Source organism: Protopterus annectens, chromosome 2.part2, assembly GCF_019279795.1.
Source record: "Protopterus annectens isolate FY-2018-M chromosome 2.part2, PAN1.0, whole genome shotgun sequence".
Classification (NCBI taxonomy): domain Eukaryota; kingdom Metazoa; phylum Chordata; order Ceratodontiformes; family Protopteridae; genus Protopterus; species Protopterus annectens.
The window spans coordinates 62,505,930-62,521,924 of NC_056730.1; the positions used below are offsets into that span (position 1 = coordinate 62,505,930).

Genomic DNA, 15,995 nt, shown 5'->3' on the forward strand with positions numbered 1-15,995 from the left:
CATAGGGGCCATTCAGCCAGTCCCTGTATCAGAAAGGGGCCTAGGATTTTATTCTCGCCTGTTCCTTGTACCAAAGAAGGGGAACACGTGGAGACCAATTTTGGATTTATCTCTCCTCAACACGTTTTGGACATTCCCAAGTTCAAGATGTTGACGTTACAACAGCTTTTACCTCTGCTGGGCAAAGATCACTGGATGGTAACTTTAGATCTCAAGGAAGCTTACCTTCATGTGCCTATAAGGCTAAGTTGCAGGAAGTATCTGCGGTTTCGAGCTGGAAATTCTCATTATCAGTTCTCTGCATTGCCCTTTGGCTTATCTACTGCGCCCAGAGTATTCACAAAGGTTCTGGCTCCAGTGATAGCTTACTTCAGGCTTCAAGGAATTCAAATCTATCCTTACTTGGACGACTGCCTGATTCTGGCTCAAGAAAAGGAAGACCTTCTACAGCATCTGGAATATGTTATAGCAGTGCTAAGATGCCTAGGGTATTCTGTGAACGAAATAAAGTCCAGTCTAGTACCCTCTCAAGACATGTGCTTTCTGGGTGTGAGACTGAATACAGCAGCCCAGATGGCCTTTTAACCCCGGACAAACAAAAGAGTCTGTCACTTTACTTCCATCAACTATCTCATCAGTCCGTGCTGACTGCAAGGACAGTCCTTCAAGCATTAGGGTTCATGGCATCTTGTATTCTGGTGCTTCCCAATGCCAAACTGCATATGAGGAAGCTGCAATGGTATCTCAAAATGTATGGACACAGCACTGCCAGGATTTGGACACTGTCATTCAAATAATACCTTGCCTTCAAAAAGAATTCTTGTGGTGGGCTCAGGAATGTCACCTAAACAAGGGACTCTCTGTGACCCGGCCAGAGGCAAGTCAGATTTTAACGACAGATGCCTCGGACATTGCTTGGGGAGCTCATCTAAATGGAAAGTGGATACAAGACAAGTGGCCTGCCAGACTACAGCATCTACATATCAACATGAAGGAGATGTTAGCAGTCCAGTTTGCATTAATGGCTTTCAAGGAGTTACTTCTTCCAGGGCAGGTGTTGATTCTAACAGACAACACAACTGTCATGTGGTACATCAACAAGCAAGGGGGAACACATTCTTATCCTCTATGCAGGCAAGCAATGATTTTATGGGAGACTGCGCTAAGCTTGCAACTAACTCTTCAGGCAAGGTTTCTGCCAGGAGCACAGAACTCCTTAGCAGATGTGTTAAGCAGACAAATCATGGATCCCCACGAGTGGAAACTGGATCTTCATGTATTTCAGAAACTGACAGTGTCATGGGGAACTCCAGACATAGATCTGTTCGCTTCTCCACTAAACCACCAGCTGCCAAAGTATTGCACAAAGGGGTTTCATCACACAGCTTGGAAAGTGGATGCTCTGTCTTTCAGTTGGAAAAACCTTCATGTGTATGCCTTTCCACCTCTACCTCTTCTTCCAAAGGTACTATTAAAGGTCAGACAAGACAGGCCAAGGATGATTTTGATAGCTCCAGATTGGCCTCTGCAACACTGGTACCCACTACTACGGAGTCTGGTAAAGAAGCCTCCATGGCCTTTACCTCTGATTCCTCATCTGTTATCTCAGAAGGACGGTCATCTGCTCAATGTCAAGCTTCACTCTCTTCATCTAACAGCCTGGCATATTCTGTGTTGAAACACAGCAGGTCTCAACTTCCTCAACAAGTTTTAAATGTGATTATGGAAGCTAGAAGACCTAGTACAAGGAGAGTGTACGCAGAAAAATGGAAGAGATTTTTATTTTGGAGTACAGCAAAGAATTTGGAGATTTCAGAGCCTAATTTGAGTGTGGCTCTTCAATATCTTACTGAATTATTGGACAAAGGTTTGTCCTTCTCTTCCATAAAGATTCATGCTGCAGCAATTTCAGCTCACTATGATTGTGACCCACCTTTGTTTTCGCATCCTTTGTTCAAGCAGTTTCTTAGAGGGGCAAAGAATATAAGACCCCCATAGAGCTCCTACTCCTGCTTGGGATCTCAATTTTGTGTTGGAAAAACTTACTCTACAACCTTTTGAGCCTGCAGCTACTGCTGAATTGAAATATTTGTCATGGAAGACTGCTTTTCTGTTGGCTATTACTTCTGCAAGAAGGGTGTCTGAGTTGCAGGCCCTTATGGCAGTAGAGCCCTTTTTGATTTTCCATAAGGATAGGGTATCATTACGTACTAATCCTTCTTTTATGCCTAAGGTGGTTTCTAGTGTGGCTTTAAACCAAACAATTCATTTGCCTACGTTTTTTGCAGATCCTCAAAATAAAGGGGAAAAGATTTTGCACACTTTAGATGTACACAGGCAATTGCGTTATTATTTAAGCAGGACTAAGGATTTTAGGCAGTCTCAGCAGTTGTTTGTTTCTTTTGCTTTGAGTTCTCAGGGCAAGCCTGTGTCAAAACAAACTATTTCTAGGTGGATTGGCTTTTGCATTGCATTTTGTTATTCCCATCATGGCAAGGAGATTCCAGCTGGGATTAGGCCTCATTCCACTAGGGCTACTGCCACTTCAACAGCATTTCTAAGGGGTGGCAACTAAGGATATTCTGGAAGCAGCTACTTGGAGTTCAGTGCATACTTTCTCTAGGCATTATCACCTTCCTATCTACTCTAAGTCTAGGGCTGGTTTTGCCACAGCTGTTTTACAAGGCATGTTGTCAGCTCCTACTACTTTATAATTTGCCAGCCTCCCTTACCTCTGCTTTGGGATTCTACCCAATAGTCAGGACTGCAGCAATGGAAGACGAAGAACATAGTACAGTTTTGTACCTACCATAAATGTAGATGTTCGAGGATTCCATTGCTGCAGTCCAATTTACCCTCCCTCCTTCCCCCTGTATTTAGGGGTGGTTGTGTAGGTGAGTTTACATGCTTATATTTTTGTATATATTGTTGTATATATTGTACATGTTTTTGGTGCAGGTTGTTTTGGGACTTGTCTTTTTAGGGTCTTCTGACATCTGGGGCAAGAAAAGACTGAGGATATGACGTCGGTCATGCGCATTAGTACCCTGACGTACTGACGTCAGTCTAATGCGCCCTGACCGACGTCAGCCTTATACTCTGGTATTCGGGCCGACTGGACGCGGACTATACCCAATAGTCAGGACTGCAGCAATGGAATCCTCGAACATCTACATTTATGGTAGGTACAAAACTGTACTTTTTTGACATGGAAGACTCATTAGCTGTTGCAACTTCTGCCAGTCTTATCAGGGTAACTGCAAGTTCTGGTACCAGCAAGGTTCTTAGGACTGCCTTTCTCCCCAAAACATTATCCCTCCCAAGAACCATGGTGGAAAGGGACACAGCCCTGATTGTAACCTAAATGTCCCATGGTTATTAAACAGTCCAGGCAGTATAGTAACTGGTAAGAGTTGATGGGAGTGAACAGTTGACATCTGTTTGCCATTGCTGGAAAAAGGAAGGTGCCCATCTCTGCATGATTGACACACCTTGTAGCTGTGAATGTTGAAGTGCAGGGTATAGGGCAAGACGTATACACTCACCAGCCTGTGTTGATGCAACAGCTTTATTTCAACCTATACACTTAAGTGGGCATATTTCTTTGGGGCAGCATTGTGAGTCTCCCATGTATCTCAGGCTGTCGTATGGGATCTCTGAGGTCCAGGGGAATCCACCCTCTGTCTACTCCTCATGTTGGCTATTACCTCCAATACAAGAGGACTCAGCAGACAAGGGATAGGAAGATGAAGCCTAATTATTAGCAGGTTTTGGGGGACGCAGCACCCAGGTTAAAGAAAAAGTATTTTCCTTCTAGCTAAATTAATTATTTTTTTTACTATTACAGAAATGCAGACATCTCTCTTGTGGATATCTAATAAAACCATTTTGTTATATTTAACAGACCTGATGATATCAGAATGGAACATTTTCAGGTATAAAGTTTTTTTGGCAATGTTTTTAGTGTATGCAAAAGCTTAAAGGAATGCAGTCTTTATTCTCTCTATATTCAGAAAATTAGGAAAGTTTGTGCTTCTTAGAGTTTGGGATTATTTTACCAGTGGTATAACAGACCCTTGTTTCAGTGTTCTGTATTTATTTGCAAAGCCGAAGCATGGAAACATGTGTATATGTTTTGATGCAATGATTTTTTTGATATTAAGGACAGATGTGATGCCATATTTTATAAATGTCTCTGAAGTAGCCCCTCCCCACACACAGTTAAAGTTCTATGCCTCCCCTAGGAAGGGTGCTGCTTTTACTCTTCAAAGGACAAAGCCATCTATATGTCAAGTTTTTGTTCATCGTGTAGTGTTTTCTGTCCCTTTAATCTACCACCAGGCACCATGTAAAAATGTAACAGGCGACCAACTTTATGAACTAGATTAAAAAAAAATTGCTCTTTGTCCAGTCCCATTATAGACCTTACACTGGATTAAGTCACTTACACATACAGTAAGCCTTTTGGAATTAAGGCAAGTTTACGTTTGAGTACATCACTTACATGGAGAGCAAGTGTTTTGGAATCGAGCCGTATATTTCTGCTAGAAAGTGTAGATTACAGCTTCAAGCCGAAGTCTGAACAAGGGAAATATGCTACTTTTTCAGGGTTAACGTAGATTCAAATGCAACGCCAAGTTCTGTGCAAGAAATGGCCATTATCAAAAGTCAGTTTTGCAAGAGAGAAACTTGCACAGCTGTCAGAGGTAGTAAAAAATAATAAATCTGACTGTTCTCAGTATCAGTCAAGGGAGATACTACCATTTGTATCTGCTCACTGCAATGTACTCTGTCTCCATAGAGCTATATCAGACCATTGAAAACACAGTAAAATGGAATTGTGCAGCATGGCAGACCACATCAGACAAGTTTGGGCTGTAACAAATTGGAAAATAATCATTCAGAATGATGCATGGAAGCTCAAGATATAACAAAAACATTCATATTACCATGAAATCTGTATGTCTGCATTATCTGCACTGGTATCACGCAATCATTTACCTGAATTAATACCGTCTGTACAGATGCATCTTTCAGAGCTGTGTTTGTCAATCTAGCTCCCATTTTAAAACTGGTGTTGGGTAGTAATGTCAGCTGGACAATTCCACCTTACCGATGGTGCTGAGGATGTGAGACTGGGGATGTGAGAACTGGATCTGATATGGGAACTGCCATTTAGCACAAAACAGAGTTTGGTTATTTCTGTTGTTTTGCAGTAATCACTCTGGTTATTTGCAGATTTTCTAGCCCAGGCAGCAGAAAGCAGCTGCCTTTGTGATACTTCTGAATAATGCATGTGCACAAAACAGAAGCTAATGCAGAGTAATAGTAGCCAAATTATTTGATTCATAAAACACAAGATAATGATGTTTTAGTCATTTTTGTTTGTTTAAAGAAGAAAATCTTTGTTAAATTATTACTTAATAGTCATACATTTATATAAATGAAAACAAACCATATAGACATATTTTCAGTTGGAAATATTATACATCACTTCTAATATGATAATGATGTGTTTTGATCACAGTCTAAAGTCTGATAACATTTGTTAGTCTCAGAAAAAAATAGACCAAGTGGTTTTGTTTGCATTCAGTTTAATTTGTATGCAAAGTCTAATGCACTGTTCCATTTGGTTTATGTCATTAAGAAATACATTTAAATGTCCTTCCTTTGTTGGTATGGGTTTTCTTCATGTATTCGAACTCCTAAAATGTAGTGATTAAAATGGCTACTGTAAGCTGCCTATGTAAAATGCATTCACTCTACCTTTTGTAACCTGGCATATGATTAAAAAGGGTCTATAGTGAACACCTTAACTTACTGGATTAGAAACTGTATTCTGCCATTTATTTTGTGCTGAAGTATAAATGTTGTCTCCTCTTTTGATAATGAATGTGTTTTAAAAGGAAAAACATTTTTACTGCTGATGGCCTTGTAGCTACAATTTAAAGTTATTGAAAAGTATAATGCTTCAGCTGATGATTTAATATGATAGTTATAAGAATGTGATGTCCAAATTTAGAATTTAGACGATGATGTAAAGCCTGTCCATGCAGATTAACCATGTTTTTGTTTGTTTATTGTCCAGGAAAATATTTGCTTCCCTACACTCCCTTGCAGCAAGCATGGCAGGCCATGCAGGAGACATCAAACCTTACTCGAATGCGGAGCCAGAGTCTGGGCCAGTCTGCTCCTTCTCTTACAGCGTCTCTGGTGAGTAGTAATACACCCTGAAAACAGGTCAACCTTTTTGTTTTGCTTTTGCAGCAGTATGTACAGTTCTGTACATATTAAAATATATTTGTCTCTACTGTAAAGAAGCATACATTTTTATTTTCCTTCGCTTTATTTTCTTGTAGCTGTCTGCATGCTGTTGGTAGTTTATTGATGAAATGAAATGGTGTTTTTCCTTAAAATGTCTTAAAAATGCAGATTCGCACAGATTACAAAATAGTTTGTATTTGGTGTAAGAGCTGTGATGTGTTTACAAACATTTACAGAATGGTTGCAACCTATTTTACCCCAAGTTTCCATCATTTTGAAATCTAGACTCACTGCTTGTTATACAAAATAAAACTGAAATGCACCATTTACTCTGTATTGTTATTACTCAAATGCTGAGACTCCATTCACTGGCTGTCAGTGGATTTCTGTGTTTGAATGTGATGAGTGCATATAATTGCAAACTGTATTTATCTTTCGTGTGCTCAGATCTTGTCACTGTAATTCATTTATATTGGTATCAGATGTGTTTATTTTGAGACAGTTCACTAATTTATTTTAATAATGAGATAGCCTTGATATTTGTGTCTTAACTACAAGATAAGGTCATAGGTTTGACCACAGTGTTCAGGACATGTGACCATCAAAGAACACTGATTCCTAAAGAAATTATTCATAGGCTTTGTCACTGGTCCAAGTGTCTAAGTTTGATTTAAAAGTCTCTAGATTTTTGGACCTGAAGATCAGAATTTTATTCCATACTTTTTTTTTTTTTTTATGATGGTACAAGTTCCTAGTATTAGATCTGCCTACTTTGGACACAAATGTCATATTGGAATCTAAATGTCTTTTGGACAGTCAAAGATGTCTGTGTTGTACATTAGTTGCAAAAGGGGGGGGGGGGGGTGATTAAACATGTCTCACATGCCAGTATCGATTTACAGTGAATGTGCTTTTTGCAGAAAGAAAACAGTTTTAAATGCTTATTTGTAGCCCTGTTCTAAGTGACTTAATGATAGAATTATCTTAGTATGTACTTTCTCTGGACACCTTCTGAAATTTGTAGTTGAGTTTTTCAGTGTAAGTGAAAAATATGTTGTATTCAATAATGGGTTTAATCTCAGTTATATCCACCATAACCAGATACATCTTGTCTCTAGTTGAAAGATTTATTCAGTAACGCAATTATTTAATTACTTTAGTGCTGATACCCCTGACATGATGATTAAAGAAAAAATCAGATGCAGTAATAGTGCCAAGATCTTTATACTCCTTGGCTTCTTCTAGTAATAAGCCTGTCAAACAGGACATTTTTTTAATTTTATTTGGGAAATGCATCATTTTTACACTTATCCAGGCTATGTTTTAGTCCAGTATCTTGTGTCCACTTACAAATCAGACACATATTTGCATTAAGATCATTGGCAGCAGATTTATTTTGTATTATAAAACTATTTTCCCAATCATCTGCATATTTTTGGACCCAAAATTTGATGTTCCTGTGAGTACTAGAAAAGATTAAACATCACTGAGCCCAAAACTCACCATTGAAGAATACCAGACGTTCCAGGAAGAATATCTGAATGAGCTTTAAATATCTTAACACAGTCTTGTCTGTCGGTTAAGCAACTCGTGATCCATGTAACAATTATTGTTAGACTCAAGTAAGTATTTGTAAATGGAATGGAAGGCAGACAAATGCTTTGGCAAGGTCTAAAAAGGTTATACCTGGAGACAAGCCCATATCCAAAGCCAATGTTATTTAATCCTAAAAGTACTCGTAGTAGATTTTTGCTTTATGAAACTGTGTTGGTCAGTATCCTTAACTGTTAATCCGAAGCCTGAGTTATGTATTAATTCTAGCAGACATCTTTCAAAGCACTTGCTGGCCAGAGACATCAAACTTACTGGCCTATAAGTGCTGCTAATATCTTTCTTGTCATTTTTATTTATAGGAGTATTACAAGATAGCATCCAATTATAAGGTAGAATGCATTTGTTAAAAATCATAAAATGGGTATAAGGACCTCTTTTACCTCTATGAAAGAGACATTAGATATCGTATATGGACCAGTAGATTAATTTTTTGCAGATTTGGAGAAGGCATTCCTAATTGGAATTTAAAAAAAATGGACAATAACCTGTGACAATTATCGGATCAGTAATAGGACCACAAAAAATAAGATCCTGACTTAACAGCCGAATGATATTTATTAAACTCACAAGCTGTAGTTTAAGTTAATGCTGCATCATTATTTTAAATAATTTCAAGAGATGATGCCCTTGTGTCCAACAAGTTTAATATATTTTCAAAGTGCTTTTTTATTTGTGGATTTTTAATCAAATTATTTTTACATTTAATCTTAGCCGATTTTAATTCTGATTTTAATTTTTTACATGTTGAGTTAAAAATGTTCTTATTTACTTTAGTAGGAAACTTTGTTAGGGTTTTATAATGTGAACATACAACCAATCAAACAGCAATTGAAGGTCAGAACTGTAGATATAGACACTAAAAATAAAAACCAGCACAACCACCACAGCTGATAGCATCCAACTTTAATAAAACAAAGATAAGAGCTTTTTGGATGTACAACTCGGCGTAGATTCTGTTGGTAAAATGAATACAACTTTGCATTGTAAAAGTTGCTGGAAAAACAATTTACTGACTCTTGCATTGTAGGCATATTTACCCTAACATTGTGATAGGTCAATTTATGAGAGCTTCTACTCTATGTACTCAGAAGGATGATTTCACAACTACCTTAGATATGATGACTGAACATTTTTCACAGAGAGCATATAATAAAAACATGTTAAATAGAACTAAGGAACGAATTTGTGATGAGGGAAAGGACATCATATAAACCTTTCTTCTCCCATGACACTCAATATACTAGTTGTGTTAGGAACAATGTACATTGACACACTAAGATTAGATTTGTTATTAGATGTGCAAATTATGTAGTTCCACTGTGTGATGATATACGGAAGAACTGGCAGCTCTTAATAGCTGATGAGAAGACAGCAAGCTTAGTGGGAGAGTCTCCCTCCTTTCTTTGTAAGAATTGTTTGAACTTGAAAAGATGACAGATCGAATAAGGTTAGCCAGAATAGGTACATATGCATGTCGCACATGCTGAGCCCTGTTCAGTTGTATCCAAGGAACAAATATTAAAACATCCATGTTTCAATTTTGCTTTTAGACCCAAAGGTTATGCGGACTGTCACACGGAACATGTTATATATTTAGCTACGTCTATGTCCTGTTCCAGTTTTTATGTAGGCAAAACTAATAAAAAATTTAAAGATAGAATTTTAAGACATGTACATGATATTAGGGTAGGTAATAAGAAGAATGCATTGGCGAAACATGCCAAAGAAATTTATGGGCATGATTTTTTAAAGTGTTACAATGTATACAGCTGAGTGATAGAGGGGGTGATTTAATGAATATTACTGAGAGGGCTGAATTACAGTGAATTCTAGCCCTTAAGGTGTGTAAATTAGTGTATTGATATTACTGGTTGTGACATTTGAAAACTACTGTGATTGGTTGGTTGTTTACTTAAATGTTTCATTGTAATTCTGATATTTTAGATCTGGTGAAGTGTTTGGTTTTAAATGCAAAAGCACTTATCTTTGTTTTATTAAAGTTTGATGTTATCGGTTGTGGTGGTCATGCTGTTTTCTATTTTATTTAGGGTTTTATAATGTGTGGTTTTTTCTTTCTATATTACCTTATGATCTATTTATTCAACCATGTAAACACGAATTATCATTTTCGAAATGAACAGCTCCATTAACACACTCAATTGTTTCTCCAAGGTAGAATACCCATGTTGATACTCTGAGAGATTTAATAGATGAGACTAGTCTGTTAGATTATTGTAAATCTTTTATTGAAATTTCTGTTTGGTATATATTATACATTTTACCATCAAAAGATCTGCTTATATTTCTGTATGAAACCTAATTATGCTATGGTTAGAACAACCAGAGGACATGTCACTCATAATCTTATAGTTTTGGAATATTAGTTGCAATTAGATGTAAAATGTTATTACTTTGTGTATTACTAGTAACTAATTGTGGTAGTCCATAACAAGAAATAATGTTAACAAACTCTTTCTCAAATCATGAGCTAGTTGGCCCAGAGTTCCTCTGTATTCCAGGGTAATTAAAGTCATCAAAAGTAAAACAATTTTCCTATTTTTCAAATCAGTTTGCTAAATTCATCAAGTAATCCCAGTGCTCTGTACTAGATATACTTGATATGATAGATTAAAACTATGAAAATGCTATTATTGTGATTAGGATCCAAGATTTGGATAACAATTGTTTCATAAAGTGTTATAAATTTTATAGGACATGAAAGAAAACTTTTGTTGACCCATAAAGCCATTCCCCCACTGTTAAAATTTACCCTTAGGCATTCATATTTGAAGTCTTTAAATAAGTTCTGTTCCATGATTCAGTTATAGCAATAATATGAAAACTATGAAGGTAAAAATGTAAGAGCAGTCACCACGAAGATGTTACCAAAGCACAAACGGCAGCTTGTTCCAAAACAAAATCCAATTGCAGTCGTTCAATATTAGCAAAAGAAGTTTATTCAAAGACAGGAAATGAGCGCTTTCGCATAGCCTAGCTATGCTTCATCAGATATACAAATTCAAAATAAAATATCGGATGCATATATACTATCTTTTGGCGGGCTCATTAAACACAAGTACTACAATTAATTAACTAGGCAATCAGTGGTCATGGAGACCAAGACAAATTAAAAAGCGTCAAGTAAAACCATTCATTGAAACTACATAAAAAATCTAAAGTCAAAGATCGTTCCAGCGATCTCATCAAACACAGCACTAATGATCTACATATTAGCCCAAAAAAACCATGGACCATCAAACTTCATTTTAAGTTCGTTAAAAATATATATCAACATTCATTCTTGTGGATGGTGCAAAGATTACACAATCCACTATATCAAAACCCTACTCACAGGCAAAAATTCATTAGTAGGTAGTTGTTCCGTGGATCACCCTGAAGTGTTTCAACCAGAAACATATTCGTACACACCATAATGATGTTACAAGAAACTATATTATTAAGGTTTCCACTGAGTTTGAAGCCATGAGCGTATCTGTATTTTACTCTATAGAGAAAGCAAACAGGCTCACGTAACTGCACGGAAAGTCACATGTTTTGACGTGCCAATAGGACATCTCAAGGAGATCAAACGATCTTCTTGGTCCTAGTGCCTAGAGGTTACATCGCACAACAAACATCAGTCGATGTTAATTCAACCTACATATATTCAATAAGTGGCATTAGGTCATGGATAATGTCGAACTAGACCCTCTAACCTAACTGAAAATTATAAAAATCAAGTACCAATGCTGGTGCGAAACAATAAAAATGTAAAGGTTATGAGAAAAATGTAGATCAGCCTGCGTGGCATAAAAGATATAGAACAATGGTAGCTACCTCCAAACTGAAGCAATAAATTTAAAAAACATTTAAAAAACATTTCTATACATCAAATGTAACTCTTACTCAAATATAAGTATTGAAAAACCAAACATGTAGTCTCATATTAAACATGCTTTAAGCAAGACCAGTCAGACAACTATACAAATTACACATAGTGTATGGAGTATGTAAAGAAAAAAGTCAGGTAGTAGGCTCGAAAACTCAAACCTTCCTAATACACTCTAAATCACACACGATGGAAAGTCTAAATGTTGGGAATGCTTCCACTCCAGGGTCGAGGGATACATCTCGTTTGTGGACAGGTTTGTTTGCACAAGACTTTAACCCTTTATTGTCACTGGATTTGAATGAGGCACCAACCCATGAATTTCTTTCTGATAATGGAGAAAACTTACATGACTTTCATGACCAACTGAGAGAGTTAGAGAATAATCTCTATCAATTACAGAGATATTTGTGGCAAAGACTACACCTAGAAGCGTGCTTGCATTACAAGGTAGTCCCCAGAGGCATGCGGGTTTTCTGCATGCCTACGTATGGGGACTCCCACCCTCTTTTATTAAAGCAATGGCAGGATTTGAATATCAATCTAGGATTTGACTATGTGAGACTTCTATTGAATTATTTTTCACCACTTGAAATGGAACTTCGCAATAAAACTGATATTCTTTACCAGAGAATACTTGATAACTTTACCTCTGATTACTGTAGTGAAAAACTATGTGTAGTGCTAACACATGTTAAGACATTTGGTGAAAGACTGAGCAAGACTAAGCAACATAAACTTAAAAGAGACCATATGGACTTTCAAAATGGCCATGTGTTTGTGTGGCCTAGACATCAGGGTGAACAAGCCAATACCATGCGGAATACAACTAACAATGTACATGCCATAGTAGACCCAGAAGTAGTTTCTGATCTGCTACCACAATCACATGGTTTTCACCCCATTGTGCAGGCAGCAACCGCTTCCAATAGAGTCAGCGATTTAGATCCTATTGAGATCCCTACCATGGATACACCACCACCCAATCAGGAGGCTTTACCAGGTCAGCGTACTACTGGGGCCATACCTAAGAATAAGAATGTGAAAGAGATGCAGAACCCCCCTTTTTTACCCTATCAACGGAAATTTGCTCCACAAGGGAGGGGGCGTTCCAGCAGCAGGGGAACAAGAAAACGCAAATACTCCGAGGAACGGAACATGCCCAACAGAAGGACAAGATATTGACTTTGGTGTTTAATTTTTCTAATCACGACATTGATACAGCTACGTTTAATCTCCTGAATAGAGGGCTTTCCTTCATTCCTGCTGCTAAAGCATCGTTAGAAGACACTATATTGGACTTAAGACTGTTCTGCAGATGTGTTTGTTTAAAACTGCTATTTGCTGACAGTGACAGTCATACTAAAGTGAATGAACTACCGAATATATTCAAGAAAAAGAGTACTTTTTCACCTCCATTACAACCGATGGTACAATGCTTTTTGGACTTATGAGAAAATGATTTATATACACTGTTTTCTTCCACACATAGCAGGAAAGGGAGGTTCTATAATCTCGATAGAGACAAGAACCGTGCCCTAATTTGGCTAAAGGGCAATGATAAGTTGGTTGTGAAGCCTGCGGACAAAGGGGGGGGGGAGTAGTATTAATGGACTCAGATGAATACAAGAGATGTATGAATGAACTGCTATCAGATCAGAGTACCTATACACGTATCTCTATGCATCAGGTTTCCACCATCATTAATACTGTTACAGATAATATCTATGATCTGCTATTATGCAGACAGATTAGCACAGAGATGTATGAATATCTCATGCAAACCGACCCAGTCATTCCCATCCTTAAAGGCCTCCCCAAGGTTCATAAGGAGAAATGGCCTATCCCTATGAGACCTATTGTAGCAGGAGAGAAATGGGTCACGGCCCACATATCCATCTTTTTAGAGAGTATCCTACGCCCAGTGGTTGATGGTTGTAGTAACATACTTAAGGACACCTATCAACTACTGGAGACTTTGTGTTGTATACATCTGGAAAAGCCTAGGACTTATCTACTCATAACTATGGATGTAGAGAAACTTTTTACTTCCATCCCTAATGACGTAGGCATTGAATACATCAGGGAATTGCTACACAAGGAAACTCAGTTCTCCAGTGATAGGATCACACTTGTCACACAACTGTTAGACATAGTTTTGAACAACAATATTTTCATATTTAGAGATGAGTATTTCCTGCAGGCATGGGGGGTAGCCATGGGGACCCCCTGTGCCAATACATATGCCAACCTTGTAGTATATTGGTGGGAGAAGTTGTTTTTGTTTACCCATACATCCTTCAGACATGTCAAATACTATAAACGATTTGTAGATGACATACTGATAATCTGGGAAGGATCCATCACGGACTTTGTAGCGTTCCTGGAATATCTACATACCACCACCAATTTTCTGAGGTTCACCTTTGATAGTTCACATCATTGTGTAAATTTTCTAGATGTCACACTATGGTTAACCGATGAGGGTACCATTACCACTACACTATATAGAAAAACTGTATGGAGAAATGCATTGTTAGCTGCTGATAGCATGCATCCAGCCTACACGTTTCGTGGGATAGTAACCAGCCAGTTTGTTAGGCTATCTAGACTTTGTCAAAGTAAGAATGCTTTGCTTGAGGAATCCGATAAATTAGAATTTTTATTTAAAGAAAGGGGTTATGATATGAATATGGTCAGAAAGATTAGACGTGACATCTTTGGTGACATAGACCCTACCACCACTGGAAAGTTCCATACATTGTATGGACGGAGGAATCAAGCCTCTATGCAATTGACTTCCCATGTAAATAGCATACATTATGTTATTAAGTATACTAATGAAGTAGAGAGCATTAGAGGCATCATTAGAAAGAATTGGAATGTTCTCACTGTGAATAAGCAAATTAAAGACATAGTAGGTCCTACCCCTAGATTTTGTTATAAAACTAGTGATAATCTCAAGAAACAACTATGCAATGATCAACACATTACCAATGTAGGTAAACCTACTGGTTTATTTTTGGGGGATGTAGTAGTTAGAGGGACTTATCCATGCCTACATTGCCCCAGATGTAATAGCATAAGCAAAACGCAGGAGTTTAAACATCCCAATATGGATATAATATTTAGACCTAAGTTTTATGCGGATTGCAATGCTAGAAATGTGATTTATTTGGCTACCTGCTCTTCCTGCTTAGCTTTCTATATAGGTTTAACCAAAAGAAGATTGCGTGATCGCATATATGATCATCTCTATGAAATTCGGAAACAGGATGAAACCAACGCGTTAGCCAGACATGTACAGGATAATCCTCTCCACTCCTTTACTTTTAGGGTCCTACAGGTGATTACATCCACACCCAGGGGAGGCAATACTGATCACAGGCTGGCTAAATCTGAGCTACATTGGATATTAAAATTAGCAGCGCACCTTCCACCAGGCTTGAACAGTTCCATACCTTTAAAACCTGCATTAGTTGAACGCAAGTAGTATTACTTATAGTAACACCAGGCTATACTTTATTTAAGTGTTCCCCCTATGGTTTTATTTACACAGGGCTTTTGGACTATGATGGTTCTATTCTTCACATATTCTTATGGTATTGCTGTACTTCTCAGTCATTTCTGAGGGGTCCTTTCGATACGTCTGATATTCTTATAGATGTAACCTGTTCATCTTATATATTCTATATTTGTGATTTTATCCAGTTTTTTAATATGAGCATTACCCTATGTGTATAGATGTCTAGGGGCATCCCAGACTTATGGTCTAACACCCTGATTTTTCTATCTATGGAATCGATCCTTATACACATTGGCTTATATATGCATATGTTCTATATCACATATTATTTAGAGTGTATTAGGAAGGTTTGAGTTTTCGAGCCTACTACCTGACTTTTTTCTTTACATACTCCATACACTATGTGTAATTTGTATAGTTGTCTGACTGGTGTTGCTTAAAGCATGTTTAATATGAGACTACATGTTTGGTTTTTCAATACTTATATTTGAGTAAGAGTTACATTTGATGTATAGAAATGTTTTTTAAATGTTTTTTAAATTTACTGCTTCAGTTTGGAGGTAGCTACCATTGTTCTATATCTTTTATGCCACGCAGGCTGATCTACATTTTTCTCATAACCTTTACATTTTTATTGTTTCACACCAGCATTGGTACTTGATTTTTATAATTTTCAGTTAGGTTAGAGGGTCTAGTTCGACA

General features: G+C 37.4%; 1 protein-coding gene across 1 annotated transcript in view; it reads left to right on the forward strand.

Moving 5' to 3' along the window:
• LOC122795921 (microtubule-associated serine/threonine-protein kinase 4-like) overlaps nt 1-6,234 on the forward strand; it is a 284,600-nt gene extending 278,366 nt beyond the window's left edge. The window contains exon 3 of the mRNA XM_044064404.1: nt 6,089-6,234. Within this exon, the coding sequence (XP_043920339.1) occupies nt 6,089-6,234 (146 nt within the window). The remainder of the gene's footprint in view (nt 1-6,088) is intronic.
• Nucleotides 6,235-15,995: the final 9,761 nt, after the last annotated feature.